Source organism: Ochotona princeps, chromosome 8 (genome assembly GCF_030435755.1).
Source record: "Ochotona princeps isolate mOchPri1 chromosome 8, mOchPri1.hap1, whole genome shotgun sequence".
Lineage (NCBI taxonomy): Eukaryota > Metazoa > Chordata > Mammalia > Lagomorpha > Ochotonidae > Ochotona > Ochotona princeps.
In genome coordinates this window covers 81,415,410-81,437,474 of record NC_080839.1, presented here as the reverse complement: position 1 = coordinate 81,437,474, position 22,065 = coordinate 81,415,410, and the positions used below count along the sequence as shown (strand labels likewise).

Here is a 22,065-nt window from a genome sequence, read left to right as displayed (position 1 = left end):
CACTTCCTACTTAGCAGGAAGTCCATTAATACTGAAAGCCAGCTTGCACCTGATGCGCTCTGAAACCCGCGCCTGCAACAGCACGTGCCTGGTGGCAACCCTGCCCAGAGGCCGCCTCTGTGCCCCAGTACCAACCCCAGCCCCTTCAGCCCACTTAGTGTGATGAACGTTCGATGCCAGTCTCCGGCCTCACTCACCAGGTGGACCTCCACTGTGCAAACTCTCCCCACTGGTGTGAGAAGACATGAAACAAATGCTTTCCAAGCAATCCCTTTGCGAGACTTGAACAGACAACCCTCAACCACGCTCTCTCACCCACTCTGGAGGGGTCAGCCATAAACCTGCTCAAAGACGGGGGGCTGACCTAAGGTGGCCCTCTGACAACAGATGTGGGGCTATAATGACGTGACCCTCAAACCAAAGATTCAGGGCTACGTCAACATGACCCTTTGACCACACAAACAGGGACTGTGCTTACGCGGCCATGTGACCACACAGATGGTGTGAACACTGTGAGGTTATGTGAACATGGCTGTGAGATGGAATTTACACTGTTATGAAAGGGTGTATACACACTTGTAAGGTGGTATATACACTATGAGTTAGTGCGTACCGGGCTGTGAGGTGGTATGAACACCGCTGTGAGATGGCATGAACATGGCTGTGAGGTGGGGGGTACACTGTGAGGTGGTGTGGTGTGAACACTGCTGTGAGATGGTGTGTACACAGCTGTGAGGTGGTATGAACACTGCTGTGAAGTGGCATGACATGGCTGTGAGGTGGGGTTACACTGTCAGGTGGTACAGTGTGAACAATGCTGTGAGATGGTGTGTACACAGCTGTGAGGGGTGTGAACACTGCTGTGAGGGGTGTGAACACTGCTGTGAGGTGCTATATACATACACTGCTGTGAGGGGTGTGAACACTGCTGTGAGGGGTGTGAACACTGCTGTGAGGGGTGTGAACACTGCTGTGAGGGGTATGAACACTGCTGTGAGATGGTGTGAACACTGCTGTGAGGGGTGTGAACACTGCTGTGGGGGGTGTGAACACTGCTGTGAGGGGTGTGAACACAGCTGTGAGGGGTATGAACACTGCTGTGAGGTGCTATATACACTGCTGTGAGGGATGTGAACACTGCTGTGAGGGGTGTGAACACTGCTGTGAGGGATGTGAACACTGCTGTGAGGGGTGTGAACACAGCTGTGAGGGGTATGAACACTGCTGTGAGGTGCTATATACACTGCTGTGAGGGATGTGAACACTGCTGTGAGGGGTGTGAACACTGCTGTGAGGGGTGTGAACACTGCTGTGAGGGGTGTGAACACTGCTGTGAGGGATGTGAACACTGCTGTGAGGGGTGTGAACACTGCTGTGAGGGGTGTGAACACTGCTGTGAGGGAGTGTGAACACTGCTGTGAGGGGTGTGAACACTGCTGTGAGGGATGTGAACACTGCTGTGAGGGGTGTGAACACTGCTGTGAGGGGTGTGAACACTGCTGTGAGGGGTGTGAACACTGCTGTGAGGGGTGTGAACACTGCTGTGAGGGATGTGAACACTGCTGTGAGGGGTGTGAACACTGCTGTGAGGGGTGTGAACACTGCTGTGAGGGGTGTGAACACTGCTGTGAGGGGTGTGAACATTGCTGTGAGGGAGTGTGAACACTGCTGTGAGGGGTGTGAGCACTGCCACGAGGTGGTATGTATACTACTGTGAGATGGTGTGAGCACTGCTGTGAGACAGTTTGTACACCTTGGTGAGATGGTGTGTACCTCTATAAGATGTGATTTACACTGCCATGTAGAAGGCTGTATCTATACTGCTGTGAAATGCTAGCACTAGGAAGACAGGAAGATGGAACTGAAGGGCAGGAACGTAGGGAGGACTGGGAGCAGGAAATGTGCTGTTGGCAAGAGACATATCACACGAGGACATCTGCATGCATTATGTGTTCATATCGTGTTCACAGTAGAATAAGCCAGGTAGCCCAGGGTGGAAGACTGTGCACATCTTCTCCAGCCAAGTGAATCCACTTGTTCAAGGTCACGGATCAGTGCAAGCCATGAGCTGCATCAGGACCGCATGCGTGTCCCCAGCAGTGGCCAGGGCAGCAGCTGGGTCACATCCCATCAGCCCACCTGGGTCGGGGCGGGGGCAGCCTGGAGCCTGGGGGGCAGGGAGTAGGGGAGACTGCGGGCAGCCGTGAGCACCAGTGCAACTGGGCTGTGCCCCGCCGGCTGCTCAGTGCCCGCGGGTGCCCAGGTAGCCATGAGCCCAAGGGCACAAAGAAAGGAACGCACAGGAGAGTGAGCTCAGTGATGTCATCTCTCCCCCAACCACGGAACAGTGTCTGAGAAGATGACTTCAACCCAGTGACTGCAGTTTTATTTTACGTACAGTTTTATTTTTTTCTTAAATATTGCTTTAAAAATCAAGATCATAAAAATAGTGATATGGGCCTGGTGCAGTAGTCTAGTAGCCGAAGTCTTCACCTTACACACACCAGGATCCCATATGGGTGCCAGTTCGTATCCTGGCTTCTCCACTTCCCATCCAACTCCCTGCCTGTAGCCTGCGAAAGCAGTTGAGGACGGCCCAAAACCTTGGGACCCTGCACCCACATGGGAGACCCAGAGGAGGTTCCTGGCGCCTGGCTTTGGATCAGCTCAGCCCCAACCATTGTGGACACTAGGGGAGTGAACCAGAGGACAGAAGATCTTCCTCTCTGTCTCTTCTTTCTGTAGATCTGACTGTACAATAAAAAAAAAAAAAAACAAATCTTTAAAAAAAAGAGTGATAAAACTAGGAGTAGTAGTTAACATGCGTACATCTGTCAAAAACACTCACCTGGTTATCATATTTAAGAGACTGTGTCCCGACCAGAAAGCGAATGGCGTCCGTCTCCGCAGTCTGAGGTGTCAAGGCCCGAGCCTACAGGAAAGACGGAAAGAGATGCTCACCACTGGCACTCAACAGGCCCTGAGGCTCAGCCACAGAGAGGCAGCACACAGGAGCACTCCACACGGTCCAACACCCGAATGCCACTTCAAACTTGCACACGGAAATAAACAGAAACGGGCACAGAAGTGAAGCAACAAGGACACAAATATTTACGTAGCCATGGTTCATCTCTTTACTGCAAACATCACAGAACAGCGACACCTTGGCCTCCACCAGCTCGCTTGCAGAACAAAGCAGCAGGCCTTCAAGCCCCACCCTGCATCTGTCTCGCAGCCCCAGGCAGCAAGAGGATGAAGTCGCAGCACAGGGCAGAGAGCAGGGAAGTGCAGGAGGACGCCCCACTCGGCCCCGGTACCCTGTCCACTGGATGGCGTGGCTACGAGGCTCCCTGGGGCTCAGGGAGCAGACACCCCAAGAAGAGCGTTTACCCACAGGGCTGCAGCCCAGTAAGAAGGAAAAACCAAGACCCAACGAGTCAGAACCAAGGAAAGCTCCGGGTCTTCTCACTGAGTGGAAGGTGACCAAACAGCCCAATGCTTCCAGGTCAGCAAGCCTCCTGAGAGAGCAACAGATCCTTAGGAGCAAGAGAACACCCAAAGTTCTAGAATTTTCATTCAACTCCTAGCTTTCAACAACAGCAAACGACCATTTCTACAGTCATACTCTCAAAAATCGGAGAATTAAGTGCATGCGCAGAATCAAGATGGCCCAATAGGGTGAGAACACGTTTACACAGGAGAAACATCAGCCAGGATGAAGCAGAGAGGACACATTCCAGGAAACGGGAGAGGACAGGCTGACAGCAGAGGGGCCCCGGAGACTGACAGACACAGGAAAGCAGTGGAGCCCACTGTGTGCTGCTGCGGTGAGTGACAGCCTAGCGGCAGCCAGCGAAACTGAACCAGCAACCAGGTGGGAAGGGGCGTTCACCAGGAGCTCAGGAGGTGAGCCCAAAGAACTACCCGGCCCGCTGGTCTGTTTGATTCGACCAGAGCAGAGACAGAGCAGCAGATCCCAAACAGGCGGGGCAGTGCCCTCACCCCCTAGAGCCGAATCATTCTGTGTAGGGAGGGAGAGAACTGCACACGCACTGAGCTAGCTTAGTGCACGCACTCATTTCTGGCTCAGTGAACTGCACCGACGTGGCTTCCGACAGATTCCACCCAAAATAGGTGCGGGTAGCCCCTTCATCTAATGGCTAGCAGATCAAGAACTCCACAAGTGGCACATGAGATGCCATTTTTCACAGGGTGGCAAAGGCTTTGAGACCGCAGGGACAGCAGTGAGCTGTGCACATGCTGAGCTGGGAGCCAAGTCACTGAGCTCCGTGCGTCATACTGATTGCCACTTGCTGCAGAGTGGCACAAGTGACTACAAAGAACTGTGCACTAACCGCAATCAGTAAAATAAAATTATAGACCTGTGGGTGACACAGCTTAGAAACCTGCCCAAAGGAGAAGAATCTGCTAATCGGAAATACAATGACCAAGAGCAAAAGAAGAGACAGAGGCACAATGAAGATTACTAAAGACTCTCTCCTGCAAAAGAGAAAAAGCCATTGCCAACCTCAGAGTTAACTGAAGATGACATTGAGAAAATGGGGGATAGAGAATTCAGAAAACTCATTATAAAGCTTCTGTTCAACAGAGAGGCGCATGCAGGAGTTCAAGGATTTAAGGAGCATGTCATATAGGAAATAGCAACACTGAACAAAATCAAGCTGAATTATTGTAAATGAAGGACACAATGGAGCATATTAAAAATTAAGTGGAAAATTCCCAATAACAGAATGAATGAGGCAGAAGAAAGAATCTCAAAATTGGAAGATACTTCTTGTCACAATGGTAAAATAATCAAAAAGCTGGAAGCTGAGCTGGGTCAAGCTAAAAAAAGTATTCAAGAATTAAGAGACACTATTAAGAGGCCAAATAGAAGAGTTATGGGAGTTCCAGCAGGTGCAGAAAGAGAAGCTGGGTTTACACCTGCGTTTAATGAAATAATAAAGGAAAGTTTCCTTAATCTGGAGAAAGAATTGGGAAACAACATCCAGGAGGGGCACAGAACGCCCAACAGCGTTGACCACACCCCACCCCAAAAGACAAGGACCCAGCTGCCAGGCTGAGACCTAAGTCAGCAGAGAGGACCCAGAGGAAGCCCCTCCACAAGGGGCCGAGAGACCCTCGTGCAGGAACCTGCGGCCACCCCAGAGGAGAAAACCTACGAGCCCCTAAAGCCGAGGCCCAGCAAAGCCCTCAGAGAGGGAAGGCTTCCTGGGGATTGACCATGCTCACGTTAGCACTGAATGGCTGACCACACTCTGCTGCACACAGTAGGTGCTGCAGAGCACCAAGGCCCAGCAGAGCCCTCAGAGAGGGAAGGCTTTCTGGGGACTGACCATGCTCACGTTAGCACTGAATGGCTGACCATGCCCTGCTGCACACAGTAGGTGCTGCAGAGCACCAAGGCCCAGCAGAGCCCTCAGAGAGGGAAGGCTTCCTGGGGACTGACCATGCCCTGCTGCACACAGTAGGTGCTGCGGAGCTGACCAAGAGCTGTGAGACTCAAGGCTTGACTTCAAATACACATGCTCTCATGAGAGTAAAGGCACAGCAGAGGAAGGAGGGCAGAACAAATCAGTCAACTATCCCAGCCAAGCGATGACAGCAAATACTTGCGCAAGTGGAGACTCTAAGGTGAACTATGTCAGCCAACCAACCTCGGGAGGATTTCCTCATCCTCAGATCGGCAAGATCAACAGCATTTCAGATCTATTAAACCCGCTTGAGCAGAACCCTCAGAGCGTGCTCCACATCGGGGACTCCGGTGACATCGTCCCATCCCCAGGTACTGAGGCAGGTGGGAGGCCAGGTGCGGCTTCTACCTGGATCTCCTTCTTCCCCCAGATACGGGAAAGAAAAAAGAAAATTTAGAAACATGTTCTCACCCATTTCACCTAATCCTCAACCATTCCCACCATGATCAACTATGTAAACATCGACAAAAATAAATATTTTAATTGAAAAACACATATATAAGAAAAATGTAAATTAAAAAAAAACACCATTCATTGCAAGAATACCACCTGCACTGAAAGAGTAAAAGATAAAATTGTGCACGATTAAATTCCAAAACCACTGGCATCGTGCACAGTGACAACAGAGCCACGTGGATCAAGACGCTCCTGTGAGCACACTGACAACAGAGCCACGTGGATCAAGACGCTCCTGTGAGCACAGTGACAACAGAGCCACGCGGATCAAGACGCTCCTGTGAGCACAGTGACAACAGAGCCACGCGGATCAAGACGCTCCTGTGAGCACAGTGACAACAGAGCCACGTGGATCAAGACGCTCCTGTGAGCAGTGACAACAGAGCCACGTGGATCAAGATGCTCCTGTGAGCACAGTGTCAGCCAAGAAGGTGTTCCTTCAAAATAGAAAACACACACACACACACACACACATACACACAAGAAATAAATGTTGTTAGTTTTTATTGCCCTGACCAAGATGGGCAATTCAGGAGTGCAGAACCGGTGAGCAAACACACAGAGCCGGGTCCAGGGGTGCAGCCCTGCAGCAGCAGGCAGGCACGGGCACGCAACACGACGTCCTCCCGGAAGAGCTGTGCAGAGGGGAGCTACCTTGAGGTCCAGCAAACAAGAGGACAGAGGGAAATCACTCTTACACACAAGTTCAATATGGATCTTTCAACACATGTGAAATCTCAAGAGTTCACAATCTCTCCGGGACTTTACTGCAGAAAGTAATGAATTCAGGCCATTTTGGGGACAAATCTCAGCATACGTCTGTAATTGTGCTTTCTGCTTGAGTAATGAGGAAATGAGCTGAGTCTAGGCAGAAAGGTAAGTTTTCCAGGTGTTGCAACGTCATCTGTGGGAACAAGATCCAATTTGCAATAAACAAGTCACAGACACTCCTGCTGTGTGCTGCCTACCACCAGCTCACTGAAAGCAGCAGCAGGCAGGAGGGATGGACCGGTCCCCCTTAGCCCAACACACCCACAGGCCATAGGGACACAGCCACAGAACTGCCAACAAGCAAGAAGTCAGAGCCCAGCCTGCAACCCAAAGCTATGTGTAGCACAAGTCAAAATCAGGTCCCGCCTTGCCGTTCCATGTGCTTCCCCGGCTCCCACAAAGAAAGCCATTATGTCTGCCTCCATCACTGGTGGGCCGCACCCATGAGAGCAACTAGCAAGGCTGAGGTCCAGAAATCAGCAAGACAGCCTCGCCAGAGATGCCACACCTCACCACAAAAGGTACCAGTCTCAAAGCTCACGCAAACTTTCCCCAGTTCCAAATGGCGTCCAGCTGCTTGCCCGGATGGAGCAGTTCCCAGACAATGATTCTTCACAAATGTTCCCCTGCAGCTGCCCAGCCTCAGAGGGGCTGTCCCCCGACATCGCCCCATATCCAGCTCCCTAGCCAAAGAGCTCTGGCTGCTCTTCAAATATGTTCCTCGGGCCTGACGTGGTAACCTAGCAGCTAAGTCCTCACCTTACATGCACCGCGATCCCATATGGGCATCAGTTCATATCCCAGCTATTCCACTTCCCTTCCAGCTCCCTGCTTGTGGACTGGGAAAGCAGTGGAGGACAGCCCAAAGCCTTGGGACCCTGCACCTGCATGGGAGACCTGGAGCAAGCTCCTGGCTCCTGGCTTCAGATCAGCTCAGCACCAGCGACGCGGTCACTTGGAGAGTGAACCAGTGTTTAGAAGATCTGTCTCTCCTCCTCTCTGTAAAATCATTTCCAATAAAAATAAATAAATCCTGTAAGAACTAGCTAAATAGAGAATCTTTAAACACACACACACACACCTGCTCCTCCTGGGTGTCTGCTCGCTCAGCAGAACATGTTCATTTCTCCCTGTTTCCTTTAAAAATAAATTTCATTTTATCTGGCTTCCCTCTGATGCTCCTTTCCCCCTTCCATTCATGCCAAAGGCAGCGCTCCAGTGAGAAGAGCCCTCACTCAACTCCCGCAACCCTTTCCAGCACTGTGCCCTACGAGCCAGCAGTGTGCCAGCCAGCCTCCACCAGTCACTCCACCTGCACTCTGCACTCCATACATGCTACGGCCATCTGTGGTACCAAGGCCAGGCACCAGGCTGTGCCTGAGCAGCGAGACTCCAAGTCTCTCTTCTCAGCCCTAGGAAACCCTGTAAAGCAAGGAGAACAAAAGAACACCAACTCGGTCTTGAAGAAAACTCGGAGCCACCTTTAATCCAAAGCACAGGATACGCAGAAAGGTGGCGGGGTCAAGAAGTCACGAGAGAGAGAACACGCAGGAGCGGCAAGTCACAGCAGCACAGCTCACCACGGCAAGTGCACGGCCTGAGGGCAATGCCATCGCCCAGACGAGGTGACAGGACAGTGTGCAGGCTGGTGGCACTTGGTAAGCATAAAGGCAGGGCAGGCAGTCACTGGCACTAATCCAGGATGCCGTCACTGGCTGCATGCAGGAGGCACGAGGCCATGCTGTGGCAAGGCCAGGTGACAATGCGAGGACGCGCAGACAGAGCCCTGTGCTGCAAGCATTCCTGCCAGAGGGATACGCTGGCCCACTGAAGCCCAAGCCCACACAATGTACACGAGGGAATGACCAGTGACCAAAAGGCCCAGCTCAGGGCACGACGACAGAGGGCGGCATGCGGAGAGGCAGAGGTGCGGACGACCTAAGAACGGGACCAGCCGTGGCACACCGCAGTTAACTGTGTGATGAAATGTGGCTTTAGAAAAGCTCTAGAAAAGCCAACAGAGCAACCACTTCTCTGGGAAAAGGGGAATAAGAGCATGGATAAGAAAAAGGAGAAACCCAGGGCCAGTGTGTGGGATGGCGGCAGCATCGGCAGGTGTGTGCAGTGTCTGACGACACTCTCCACACAGCAGGCACAGCGAAGGCAGGCTCACCTGCAGGCTCAGGAGAGGCCGGTGCTGGGCGCAGTTCGCTAATCCTTCACCCGCCGCACCGCAGTGCATGGCCGGCTGCACTGCTTCCCATCCACCTCCCTGTTTGTGGCCTGGGAAAGCAGTCGAGGACAGCCCAAAGCCTTGGGACCCTGCACCTGCGTGGGAGATCCAGAAGAAGCTCCTGGCTCCTGGCTTCAGAGTGGCTCAGCTCCGGCCATTATAGCCACTGGGGAGTGAACCAGCGTATGGAAGACTTCTCTCCCTCTCTTCTTTCTCCGTAAACCTGACTTTAGAGAAATTCTGATGAGCTACAAAAGGAGTCTAAATGAAGACAAGTACTAACAGTGGGCGGCTGATGCCTCCCGTCACACCGTATCCAGTCGGAGTGTACACACAGGAGATAAAAGACTGGGAGAAGCTGCTTTCGAAACCAGACGGTGGCTTCCCCTGCAAAGGGGAACAGTTAGGACCCTGGTGGTCGTCAGCAGGCCTTCAGCAATGGGACTTCTGGCCAGCGCAGGCCACCCAGATGCCTTCTTCAATGCACAAAAAGCCCCTCTCCTGAGCTCCAAGCTGTCATGACACGGGGGTCACCGGCCAAACACGTCCCCGACACGAGGCTCCGGGAGCAGGAACGCAGACCCGGGGCCCTACTGGGAGCGTCAGCCCCTGGGGTGGACATCTGCTCCTGCGCCCACAGCCCCGCGTCCGGAGCCCGAGCGGAACCCGAGGCCGCAGGCTCCTCGCCCGCCCGAAGAACGACGCCCCGAGCCCCTGCGAGGCCCTGGGACTCCGCACGCACACCCCGGCCGCCGAGGGGCCGAGCGGCCCACCTGGAACTCCAGCCCGTAGATCACCGGCGCGTCGTCCTCCATGCTGCGGGAACGCGGCCCGCCCCGGCCGAGCACTTGCTATTCCCGGCTAGAGCCGGCGCGCCCCGGCCTGGCTGCGGAGCCTCGGGCCGCCATTCATTCCTCCCGGCTCGGAGGCCCGCACCGGCGCCCGGAGGGCCACTTCCTGTTTTCTCAGCACGTCATGACGCGCTCCCTCGGCAGCCAATGACAGCGGGGCCCAGGTTCGTGCGCACGCCCAGTGCTTTCCCATCCAGGCCTCTGCTCTAGAGGGGCGACGGGGAGGCGCGGCCGGAACGCCCCGGAACCGTCTGCGCGCGTCGGCGGAGCGTCCCGGAAGTGCGGCCCGCTGGCGTCCCGGAAGTGCGGCCGGCATGGCCCGCGGAGTCCTCCCGAGGACCCTGGAGGACGAGGAGGATCTGAAAGGCCTGGAGGGCACCGCTGGGAACCCCGAAGAGCACGGCGTCGGTAGCCCGCGGTGCTCCGAGACAGCCAGGATCTCCGGGCCACACCATACACACAACCCTGTACGCACACAGTACCTCATACACGCAGACACATCCCACCACACACACACACACACACACACCCTGTACGCACACAGTACCTCATACACGCAGACACATCCCACCACGCACACACAACCCTGTACGCACACAGTACCTCATACACGCGGATACATCCCACCACACACACACACACACACCCCCTGTACGCACACAGTACCTCATACACGCAGACACATCCCATCCCCATCCACTGCACACACACACTCTACATGCACATGTAGGACACATGAACCCTGTACACACATCACACTCCTTGGACACACACACACCATCCACATATGGGCACCACACAGACACATTCAACTCCCCCCAACACACACAGTACCTCATGTACACACATACCTCCACACATGGACACATCCCTCCGCATACACATTACAGACACATACCTCATCACACAGTTTCCTCCCGAATCTGACATCTGCCCTTGCCTTCTCCGTGCTGCCACAGGGGCCAATGGGCTTTTGTTGCTCGCTCATGCTCAGTGTACGGCCCTTGCTGGCAGAGTGAAGCTTCCATGAGCACACTGGAATCTCTGGGAAGTCCTCAGACCGACCTGTGCAGTGAGCAGTGAGCATGTGGTTGCCAGTGGCTGCTCTGGTGGCAGAATCTGCACACATGGCTGTTAAGGCCACGCACTGTCCTTCCCCACAGGCCTCAGGACACTGCAGTGTGCATCGTTTATTTTGTAGGCAGGGGTAGATTTAGCATAGTGGTTAAGCACCGTGGGGTTTTCAGGATGGTAAGTGAAACTTGGCTTCAATTTAAAGATTTATTTATTTTTATTGGAAAAGCAGATATACAGAGAGGAAGATCTTCCATCGAATGGTTCACTCCCCAAGTGACTGCAACAGTCGGAGCTGCACTGATCTGAAGCCAGGAGCCCAGATCCTCTTCTGGGTTTCCTGTGTGGATGCAGGGTCTCAAAACCTTGGGCCTTCCTTGACTGCTTTCCCAAGTCACAAGCAGGGAGTTGGATGGGAAGCAGGGCTGCGGGATTAGAACCAGTGCCCATATGGAATCCCAGCATGTGCAAGGCGAAGACTTTAGCCACTAGGCCAAGGCCCTGGGCCCTTGGCTTCATTTTATTTTTTTTAAAGATTTATTTATTTTTATTACAAAGTCAGATATACAGAGAGGAGGAGAAACAGAGAGGAAGATCTTCTGTCCGATGATTCACTCCCCAAGTGACCGCAATGGCCAGTGCTATGCCAATCCGAAGCCAGAACCAGGAACTTCTTCCAGGTCTCCCACACAGGTGTAGAGTCCCAAGGCTTTGGGTCATTCTCAACTACTCTCCTAGGCCACAAGCAGGGAGCTGGATGGGAAGTGGAGCTGCCAGGATTAGAACCGGCAACCATATGGGATCCTGGCACGTTCAAGGCGAGGACTTTAGCCACTAGGAGGAGAAGAGACAGAGAGGAAGATCTTCCGTCCGATGATTCACTCCCCAAGTGAGCCGCAGTGGGCTGATGCGCGCCGATCCGAAGCCAGGAACCAGGAACCTCTTCCGGGTCTCCCACGCGGGTGCAGGGTCCCAATGCATTGGACCGTCCTGGACTGCTTTCCCAGGCCACAAGCAGGGAGCTGGATGGGAAGTGGAGCTGCCGGGATTAGAACCGGCGCCCATATGGGATCCCGGGGCTTTCAAGGCAAGGACTTTAGCCGCTAGGCCACGCCGCCGGGCCCAAAAAAATAAATATTTTTTAAAAAAGAGTCAGCCTGTGTTCTGAACTGCACATGAAGAATGCAGGCAGTCCACCTGCTTTGAGGAAAGCCCCCTTCATCAGTCCCCTGGCAGGTTCTTTGGATACTGTTTCAGCGTCCAGGAGTGCCCAGTGGGGTATGGAGGGGAGGCGGCTTCTCTCTCTCACCCTCTGCTGGCTTCAGACTGGCTTCTGCAGCTTCCCCTTCTCCCGTGGCCATCACAGGCTTGGAGAGAGGAAGGGCCACGCTCTGGTTTGGACTAGTGGCTGTGAGGGCACATTGTAGCAGACTTATTCTTGGATTAGAATGTTATGGGATGTGAGTGAGACCACGCCAGACATGTCTAAGGTTTATTAAGCAGTTTTATTAACCAAGCTTGGTGATAACAGGGCCCCCTAGAAGTAACAAATCACAAGTCCATATGGCAATCCAGCCAATTGTCACCCCAAGAGGAACAAATGGTCATTACCCTCAAGTCCATCCATTAAGCTAAAGACCTATGTCCCAGCTTCCCCAGCAATGTAAGTTATCCTAAGAGACATGCAGCGAATAACCTGGACACACAAAGCCGCAGCCATCCACCTTTCCCTGGTCCCGCTTTCCACACTCCACCACCGCTAGGCCTCACCCCTCCGGAACTCCCGACAGCACACAAACCAGAAATACAAAGTATCTTAACATTGTTATCTCCATTGTCCACCCAAGCAATAAAGAGAGGGTGAGGAATACAGACACACAGGGATTTGCTCAGGTGTTAGGAGCCACAGACTTACCGGCCTTAGACTTGGCCTACCTGACAGCCTGTTGCATTGCAAAAGCCTGCAAGCAGAGCTACAGCAAGCAGGATATTAGGCCAAAACATCCTCTGTAGAGCAAGCAGAATAAAACCTCCACCCTTGTTCCTGTTCAAATAATTAGTTCCTCCCCTGTTTCAATATAGCTGATTAGTTCCTTCCCTGCTTCAGTGAAGATAATTACTCCCAGGAAACCCCTGCCTTTCTCCCCCTGCCCTAGAGAAGAAGGTATATATGAGGAGTAAAAATAAAGAGAGAGGCACTTTCTTCCACCAAGTATGAGTGTCCGTGTGTTTCTTGGGCCAGCAGTCCGGGGCTACCAGCCCGGCATTCCCAGTCCACCCTCAGGGTTTGAGCGTCGTGTCCTGCAGGTCGGGATGCTCAGGGGATACCTGTCCTCAGAGATACTGGGGAGGCCAAAAGTAGGACTGCCAGAGCTATGGCAGCACACGAGCAAGAGAGTGAGCCCCTCCTTATGGGGGCTTGTGAGGGGAGTGGTTACACAACAATGCAATACCACCTCCTCTCAGGTGATAGGTGAGAGTCACAGGTGGGCAGGAGGGACCGCCTAGGTGGTGGGGGGTGGCTTCCAAACTCATGCCCCTGAATTAGCTGCCTACCACACTACAAGAACACTAAAGTCATCCAAGAAATACGGCTGCCTCACCTTATCACTCGCGGGTCAGCAGCACAGCGCTGTTAACTTCCTCCAGGAACTGCTTTCATTTTGTTTGTTTGTTTGTTTGTTTTTCTTTTCTGCATTCATGACTTGGTAAACTGGCACAAAAGGCCTAGTTTTAGAACCAGCGTACCTTTCAAAATACTTCATTAGAACCATTTCTAGATTTTGTTGTACTTTTTGTATCTGTATATGTACAGATTTGTATACACATATGCATATATATAAACACAAAAGAAAATCTGTACTTTTTATATTTATATGTTTCAGATCCAAGCACTGACTGTTTTACTGCAGATGCCAGTATGTATTAATCAGTGCTTAGCCTAGGCCAGTGTGCATCCATTCTGTGCTGAAGTCACCTTGGAAACAGGATGCACACTCAAACGTAGTCAGGGTTCAAGTAAAGAAATTCAGGGACTGAAAGGGATAAATTTTGTGTGAGCAACCATGTCTGTGAAAGTGTGAATTATCCAAAAAAATCGAATCTATATAATAAACAAAATGCACATTTTAAATGTATTGTGGTGCCTTCCCGTCTGTGTCTCTCAACCTACCTCCACTACTTTAATCACCCAAAGAAACATGCAAGGTTTGAGCCCTGTCCTTCCAGACGTTCCTGAGTGTGTTTGAATACATATGCTACATATGCCTGCATTCATCTCTTTAATGTTTATGTATATATGTGTTTGAGAAAGAATGTATTCAGGAGTCAGAGTGAATTTCACACTAAGCAACCACTTTTCAATGTAATGTGTATATAAACATTTCCAACTCTTCATAAATTTCTTTATGTGCTGCTTTTTAACAGTAAATAAGATACATTCAAGAAAGAAGCCTTCACAATTTTAGAGGCTTAAGGATTAAAACGATACCCTCAAAGTAAAAAAAATTAAGAATAATTTCTAGATTTTGATGTAAAAGGAGAGGCATGGAATTATATTCACCTGAACACTTTCAGACCAACGTAGGACTGTGGATTGATCTGTTTCGCCATTACTGTGTCCAGTAGGGAGGTCCAGGGGCGGACAGAGCTAAGCCAGCAGCTGATCACTGGACCGGTCAGTGCACACACAGTCTTACACATGAACTTGCTGTGTTAGGGGGCACCATGTGTGACGCTCCAGGACAATGCCGCCTGAGAACACAAGCACCCACCCCCGGAAGCGTTTTAGGGGTGACTCAGAACTGAGCGCGGCTGCGGACCAGCAGAAGCAGTAAGCCGCAGACGTCCCTCCGCCCTGAAGGCAGCAGCAGGTGCAAGGCGTCCACTCCCTCCGCCCTGCTCCCGGAGGCCCCGCCCACCGGCGCGGCCGGAGGTCAAAGGGCGCCACCGTGCGCACTGGGCATGCGCGGAAGTGAACGCGCGCAGGCGCACTGGCGCGCTGGGAGGTGGGTGCCCTGAGTGCTCTCCCTGCTTCCGGGCTCCCGTCACCTTCTCCCAGGACCGTGAGTGTCCCGCAGGTGACCCCCAGGCACAGCCCTGCGGGCGGGATGGCAGGTGAGGGGCCCGGGCCGCCCTTTGCCAGGGAGGAAGAGAGAGGGGCGTCTGTGGTGGGGTCCGCATCTGCCCTGTAGAACCCCACCGGGGCAGCGACGCTGCTCTCCCGCCTCCGAGCCCTGCGGTCCCCGGGCGCCCAGCTGCGGCCGCGCTGCTGCCCTCGCCCTCCACGTCCTCCAGTGGGCTGTGGGCTGTGGGCTGCACCAGCCCGTGCCAGCCCGGCCTTTCTGCTGGAGCCGGGGTCTCCGCTTCGGCAGCCGTGTCTGCCTGGGGTGAGCGCTACACCTGACCGCGTTGTCAATTCAGGGAGGAGGGAGAGCATGTAAAAAAGGGATCTTCCGCCGAATCTTGAGGGCACAGTACCGCCAGAGTATATGAAAGATGAGTTTAAATAAGCAGAGGGTTGGAGACGCTGGTGGCTTGTGCTCCTTAGGGGAATGGACCGTGGCACAGCCACTGTGGGAGCCGTGTGGTTCCCCTAGAAACGTACAAATAGAATTAAGCACCTGGCCCTGGACCCCTATGCCTGGCAGATAGCTAGAGGCACGGGAAGCAGGGTTTCCAAGCTGTTTGTACATTTGGGTTCGTATTAGTAATATTAACGTTAGCTAGAGCGTAGAATCACCCTACTCCAGTCTGAACAGGTAGCTTGATGAACCAGCGAAGTCTGTGTCCAGGGGAGTCATTCCCCTCACCCCTGGGAGACGCATGCTATGTGGTGTCCCTTACTGGAGGCGCCTATGAGAAAGGGAGTAGTGTGGGGGGCGAGGGTGGGCTAGGGGACTTGTCCAAGGGGAGTCAACTAGATGTTTCTCCAGAGGAGTGTTCTGGAGCCAGCGCGTGGTGGCGTGCCGGCTGTGCTTGCAGGACACCGTGGGTGTGCCTTACTGAGCCAAACACCGGTAACTGTGCGGCTGATGGCGGCGGAGACGGCCAGCTGCTAAGGTTGCTTTCTGTGCCGCAGGAAGCATGGAGGGTGCCGCGGGTGCTGACCTGAGTGTGTCCGCGGAGGAGGAGAGGGTCCCGCCGCAGGCCCCCCAGGCGGAGCAGGGGCCGCTCTTGTATCCCGAGGAGACCATCGATCTGGGCGGAGACGGGAGCATCTCAGAGGACACCAGCAACTTCCTGGATAAGCTCAACGAGCACATGATGGAGAGTGTCCTCATTTCAGATTCCCCTAACAACAGCGAAGATGACGCCGGTGACCTTGGCTGCCTGCGGGATGTCTCGGAGCCCAGCCTGGCCGGGGCAGCTGCCGAAGGGCTGCGCTCCCCGAGTGATGGCAGCGAGGCCGACACAGATGACACGCCCAGAGACCTCTCTGACCTGACCTCCGACAGCAGGGCCTCTCTGAAGGAGGAGCCCACCCAGGAGGAGGCAGCGGGCACTCCTGTCTTGGAGGATGCAGGTGCCGAGGGCTTGGCACCCCGGGCAGAGGAGCAGGCCCCAGCCCCGGCCCCAGCTGTACCTTCCAGCCGGCCGGCCAAAGACGAGCCGGTGCCTGTGTGCACCATCTTCAGCCAGGCGAGCCCCACAGCCGCCCAGCCGCAGCTCTTCCTGCAGGATGGCTTCGAATCGCAGATGGTGAAATCTCCGAGCTTCAGCAGCGCCAGCGAGCCCTCCGCCAAGACCCCTCCGCAGGCGGTGCGGCCCAGCCCCAGCCTGAGCAGGTTTTTTGGGGATACAGTGAGCGGGAACTCAGCAGCCTCTGGCTTCTTTGACTCCTTCACCACGTCCACTTTCACGTCGGTCAGTAATCCCCACGCGGGCTCCTCTGGCCCAGACAAGTTGTCTCCACTGAGCACCCCGGTGGGAGAGAAGTCCCCACGGCCCTCTGACTCTCCCTATCCTTTGGGGACGGAGGGATCGGATTCGAGGGCCTCCACGGCCTTGCAGGACATGCCCGACTCCCCAAGACCGTTTTCACAGATCCAGGCTGTGTTTGCAGGGAGTGACGACCCTTTCGCCACAGCGCTCAGCATGAGCGAGATGGACCGGAGGAACGATGCGTGGCTTCCCAGCCAGCGCACCAGGGATGTCCTGGCCGCCGTGGCCACCCAGCAGGGCGGCACAGTGTTCGTGGGCAAGGAGAGCCTCACCATGCCAGGGCTCAGGTTCGACAACATTCAGGTAGGAGGTGGTGTGTGGCCGTTTCTGCCAAAGCACTGGGAGGGCGTGTTCCCCGAGCCCCCGAGGGACCCGTGGGGAGAGTCTGGTGTTGACTGGGGGCTCTGTAGACTTCTCCAGAAATCAGGAAAAAGTTTCCTTATGTGCAACTTGCTTGATACAACGAGAGTTTTTATAGGTTCAATAATAAAATGACCTGCTGTGTGTACCACATGGTGACATACAGGTGTTCAGGCGCAGTGCTAATCAGATTGCCCCGCTCTCCACCTTCCCAGGTGAGGGCTGCGTTCGAGTGTTGGAAACTAGCCTACAGCAGCCCTTTTGCAAGCAGAAGTTGGTACAAGTTGAGTGTCTCATGTCCTAGATGCCGGGGACTCCAGGTGTTTCAGATTTGGCTGGATTTGGGGGTGTTGGTGCAGACTTTGCTTAGTGTGGTCCCTAATCCAGAAAGTTGATTCCTACCTGGGCTGGATGCAACATGATGCTGAGGCTGGGAAGAGTTAGAGTTCAGCTTGTTGCCGATTGTCAAGGCAGCGATACATTGTTCAGTAATGTGTATCCGCATGGCGCATGGCGCAGTTCCACTCTGTTTTTTTTAAGATTTATCTATTTTTATTGCAAAGTCAGATACATAGAAAGAGGAGGAGAGACAGGAAGCTCTTCCGTCCGATGATTCACTCCCCAAGTGACTGTAATGGCCAGAGCTGTGCTGTTCTGAAGCCAGGAGCCAGGAGCCAGGAGCTTCTTCTGGATCTCCTACGCAGGTGCAGGGTCCCAAGGCTCAGGGCTATTCCTCAGCTGCTTTCACAGGCCACAAGCAGGGAGCTGGATGGGAAGCGGGGCCACCAGGATTATGACCAGCACCCATATGGGATCCCGGCGTGTTCAAGATGAGGACTTTAGTCACTAGGCCACCGCACAGGCCCTCAGTTCCACTCTTAACGCAGCTCTGAAGAAGTAATAGACTGACGTGCAGGTCTGCAGCTGTGGAGGGAGAGGCTATCAGTGTGGTTTACAGTTGTTCAGACTGAAAAGCAGCCTCCGTGCCCGCCGTCAGGAGGCTGGTGGAGCACCTGGGTTCATCTCATTCATACGATGGGATACTTGTGTCGAGGTTTGGTGCCGAGGACTGTGGAAGCTTGCCTCAGTAGGGTACCAAGAGCCGGGCCCCAGGGACCCGGCATGCACTCACTCTGGCAGACCAGGGGGCAGCAGCGAGCATTCAGGGTGTGAGGACAGAGTGCCAAGGCCCTGCAGTGGCCGCTGCTGTCCCGAAGCTCTGCAGCGGCAGGTGCAGTGTCGGAGCCCTCCCGGTAGGCAGAGCTGAACCAGTCCAGTGCCCAGGTGGCTCTGACTCCCGCAGAGCAGGCCTGCCAGCCGCCTGCTCACTCAGTGTCTCTTCACTCATAAACTGTTCTTTAAAGAACATTTTATTTCTGGGCTTCAAAAAAAAAAAAGCCCCACAATTGAGCTTAGTTCAGAATAACTATTTGCAGGTGACTTTAGGCTGCTGTAACAAAAAGCAGTTTCTCTGTTGATTTCCAGGCACACCAAATTTCTAGTATTTATTTCACCATTTTGTTGAATTTCCCTTTTGACAAGTTCTACCACCATTGTTCTAAATCAGTTATTTTCGAAATACTTGGTTCAAACATCCCCCCGGGCTGCTCATCTGCTAGTACCTATTTCCCTCCATTTGTGATACAGTGTTATAAAGTATGTAAAGACAATTGCTTGTTTCTGGAATGACTTTGCCTGCAGTCCAAGTTAAACTAGAGGACTCAGAGTTAAGTTAAACTTCAAACAGCTGTTGCTGTGTGAGGAGCCTACACATTTCCCACTCCTCATGGTTGTAGTTTTAGCTATTGTTTGGTTGTTCCTGTTAAAGAAGTAAATGAGAAGTTGTAGGAGCCAGTAAGGAAGGAAGGTGGAGAATTGTGCGTGTGCGGCTTGTTGATTCATTGCAGGACAGACCAGGAATAGTGGCACTGTGTGTGACGGCGAGGGGTGCGTCTCGGCCCCCCGCGGCAGTCCCAGAGGCGGAATGGGCCCCCCTTTCTCGTGCTGCTCTCTGATTCCCTCCTCCCCCCCTTCATGCACTTGGGGTTTGACAGGGTTCCTGTGAGGGCAGCCCACACAGTCAGTGTTGGGACCATTCTCAGGCCACCACTAGCCCTCGTGTCAGAAACCCCAGGAGCTTGCAGAGAGCCCAAACTGTTAGTGTCACTCTGCTTTCCACAGCTGCACCGCTGGGCTCAATGCTTCCGCGGAGCAGCAAGGTCTGTGACCCAGCCCAGGGTCTCCTCTGGGAGCGGAAATGGAACTGTGTGTGGCTGATGGTTTAGCAGGGAACTGCCGTATCCTACACAGCCACCCTCTAGGACACCGAGGGCGAGCCGGACCAGGGACGCAGAATGGTGGCCGGGCCCAGCTACCAGCCCAGTGTGTGGCAAAGCCAGTGCCAGCGTTCGGGCCATCTGCCTTGGATCTCGTCAGACAGGGTGGATTTCTGCCTGCTGCTGAAGTGACTGGTTGCATTTCTCTTAGAAGGATTTGTGTTTAAGACGAAGAACTAGAGATCACCGCCAATGAGTGAAAAAATGCAAATCAAAACCAAGTGAGCCTTCGGGATGGCCACAGCGGAAGAACACAGGGACTGTGAGGGGGTACAGGGGACACGTGGGCACGCCTGGCAGGGACGTGGGTCAGTACAGGGAGTGTGAGGGGGTACAGGGGACACGCGGGCACGCCTGGCAGGGACATGGGTCAGTACAGGGAGTGTGAGGGGGTACAGGGGACACGCGGGCACGCCTGGCAGGGACATGGGTCAGTACAGGGAGTGTGAGGGGGTACAGGGGACACGCGGGCACGCCTGGCAGGGACGTGGGTCAGTACAGGGAGTGTGAGGGGGTACAGGGGACACGTGGGCACGCCTGGCAGGGACGTGGGTCAGTACAGGGAGTGTGAGGGGGTACAGGGGACACGTGGGCACGCCTAGCAGGGACATGGGTCAGTACAGGCAGTGTGAGGGGGTACAGGGGACACGTGGGCACGCCTAGCAGGGACGTGGGTCAGTACAGGCAGTGTGAGGGGGTACAGGGGACACGCGGGCACGCCTGGCAGGGACGTGGGTCAGTACAGGCAGTGTGATGGGGTACAGGGGACACGCGGGCACGCCTGGCAGGGACGTGGGTCAGTACAGGGAGTGTGAGGGGGTACAGGGGACACGCGGGCACGCCTGGCAGTGACGTGGGTCAGTACAGGGAGTGTGAGGGGGTACAGGGGACACGCGGGCACGCCTGGCAGGGACGTGGGTCAGTACAGGCAGTGTGAGGGGGTACAGGGGACACGCGGGCACGCCTGGCAGGGACGTGGGTCAGTACAGGGAGTGTGAGGGGCGAGGGGGTACAGGGGACACGTGGGCACGCCTGGCAGGGACGTGGGTCAGTACAGGGAGTGTGAGGGGCGAGGGGGTACAGGGGACACGCGGGCACGCCTGGCAGGGACATGGGTCAGTACAGGGAGTGTGAGGGGGTACAGGGGACACGCGGGCACGCCTGGCAGGGACGTGGGTCAGTACAGGGAGTGTGAGGGGGTACAGGGGACACGTGGGCACGCCTGGCAGGGACGTGGGTCAGTACAGGGAGTGTGAGGGGGTACAGGGGACACGTGGGCACGCCTAGCAGGGACATGGGTCAGTACAGGCAGTGTGAGGGGGTACAGGGGACACGTGGGCACGCCTAGCAGGGACGTGGGTCAGTACAGGCAGTGTGAGGGGGTACAGGGGACACGCGGGCACGCCTGGCAGGGACGTGGGTCAGTACAGGCAGTGTGATGGGGTACAGGGGACACGCGGGCACGCCTGGCAGGGACGTGGGTCAGTACAGGGAGTGTGAGGGGGTACAGGGGACACGCGGGCACGCCTGGCAGTGACGTGGGTCAGTACAGGGAGTGTGAGGGGGTACAGGGGACACGCGGGCACGCCTGGCAGGGACGTGGGTCAGTACAGGCAGTGTGAGGGGGTACAGGGGACACGCGGGCACGCCTGGCAGGGACGTGGGTCAGTACAGGGAGTGTGAGGGGCGAGGGGGTACAGGGGACACACGGGCACGCCTGGCAGTGACGTGGGTCAGTACAGGGAGTGTGAGGGGCGAGGGGGTACAGGTGACACGTGGGCACGCCTGGCAGGGACGTGGGTCAGTACAGGGAGTGTGAGGGGGTACAGGGGACACATGTGCATGCCTGGCAGGGACGTGGGTCAGTACAGGGAGTGTGAGGGGGTACAGGGGACACGCGGGCACGCCTGGCAGGGACGTGGGTCAGTTCAGGGAGTGTGAGGGGCGAGGGGGTACAGGGGACACGCGGGCACGCCTGGCAGGGACGTGGGTCAGTACAGGGAGTGTGAGGGGCGAGGGGGTACAGGGGACACGCGGGCACGCCTGGCAGGGACGTGGGTCAGTACAGGGAGTGTGAGGGGCGAGGGGGTACAGGTGACACGTGGGCACACCTGGCAGGGACGTGGGTCAGTACAGGGAGTGTGAGGGGGTACAGGGGACACGTGGGCACACCTGGCAGGGACGTGGGTCAGTACAGGGAGTGTGAGGGGGTACAGGGGACACGTGGGCACGCCTGGCAGGGACGTGGGTCAGTACAGCTACGTACGGGAAGGCAGTTTGTAGGTTTCTGCAGAAGTTAAAAATAAAATCCCTGGGTCCCAGCATGATGGCATGCAAGTGCCGCCATCCCTTATGGGTGCCAGTTCATGTCCTGGCTGCTCCGCTTCCGTCCAGCTCCCTGCCTGTGGCCTGCAGAAAGCAAACACTCCTGTGTTTGTTGCAGCACAGTCCCCGTAGCCAGTTTGTAGAATCAACAATAGTCCTATTGATGGATGCATGGGTAAAGAAAATGTTGTGGGGGTGTTTATTCATTTATACACAGGGAA

At 54.9% G+C, this 22,065-nt stretch overlaps 2 protein-coding genes across 3 annotated transcripts in view; one reads left to right on the top strand and one right to left on the bottom strand.

Moving 5' to 3' along the window:
• EIPR1 (EARP complex and GARP complex interacting protein 1) overlaps positions 1–9,932 on the bottom strand; it is a 92,167-nt gene extending 82,235 nt beyond the window's left edge. Inside the window, exons 1-2 of the mRNA XM_004582578.2 lie at positions 9,729–9,932; positions 2,849–2,932 (exon numbers count right to left, since the gene is read on the bottom strand). Of these exons, the coding sequence (XP_004582635.2) occupies positions 2,849–2,932; positions 9,729–9,770 (126 nt within the window). The 5' untranslated portion in view covers positions 9,771–9,932. The remainder of the gene's footprint in view (positions 1–2,848; positions 2,933–9,728) is intronic.
• A 4,809-nt stretch (positions 9,933–14,741) lies between these two features.
• TRAPPC12 (trafficking protein particle complex subunit 12) overlaps positions 14,742–22,065 on the top strand; it is a 76,023-nt gene continuing 68,699 nt past the window's right edge. The window contains exons 1-2 of one of the 2 annotated variants that reach the window (XM_058668320.1): positions 14,742–14,944; positions 15,961–17,126. In XM_058668320.1, coding sequence (XP_058524303.1) covers positions 15,966–17,126 — 1,161 coding nt within the window. In that variant the 5' untranslated portion in view covers positions 14,742–14,944; positions 15,961–15,965. Of the gene's footprint in view, positions 14,997–15,960; positions 17,127–22,065 lie in introns of both variants that reach the window. The other variant, XM_058668319.1, reaches the window with a different exon arrangement.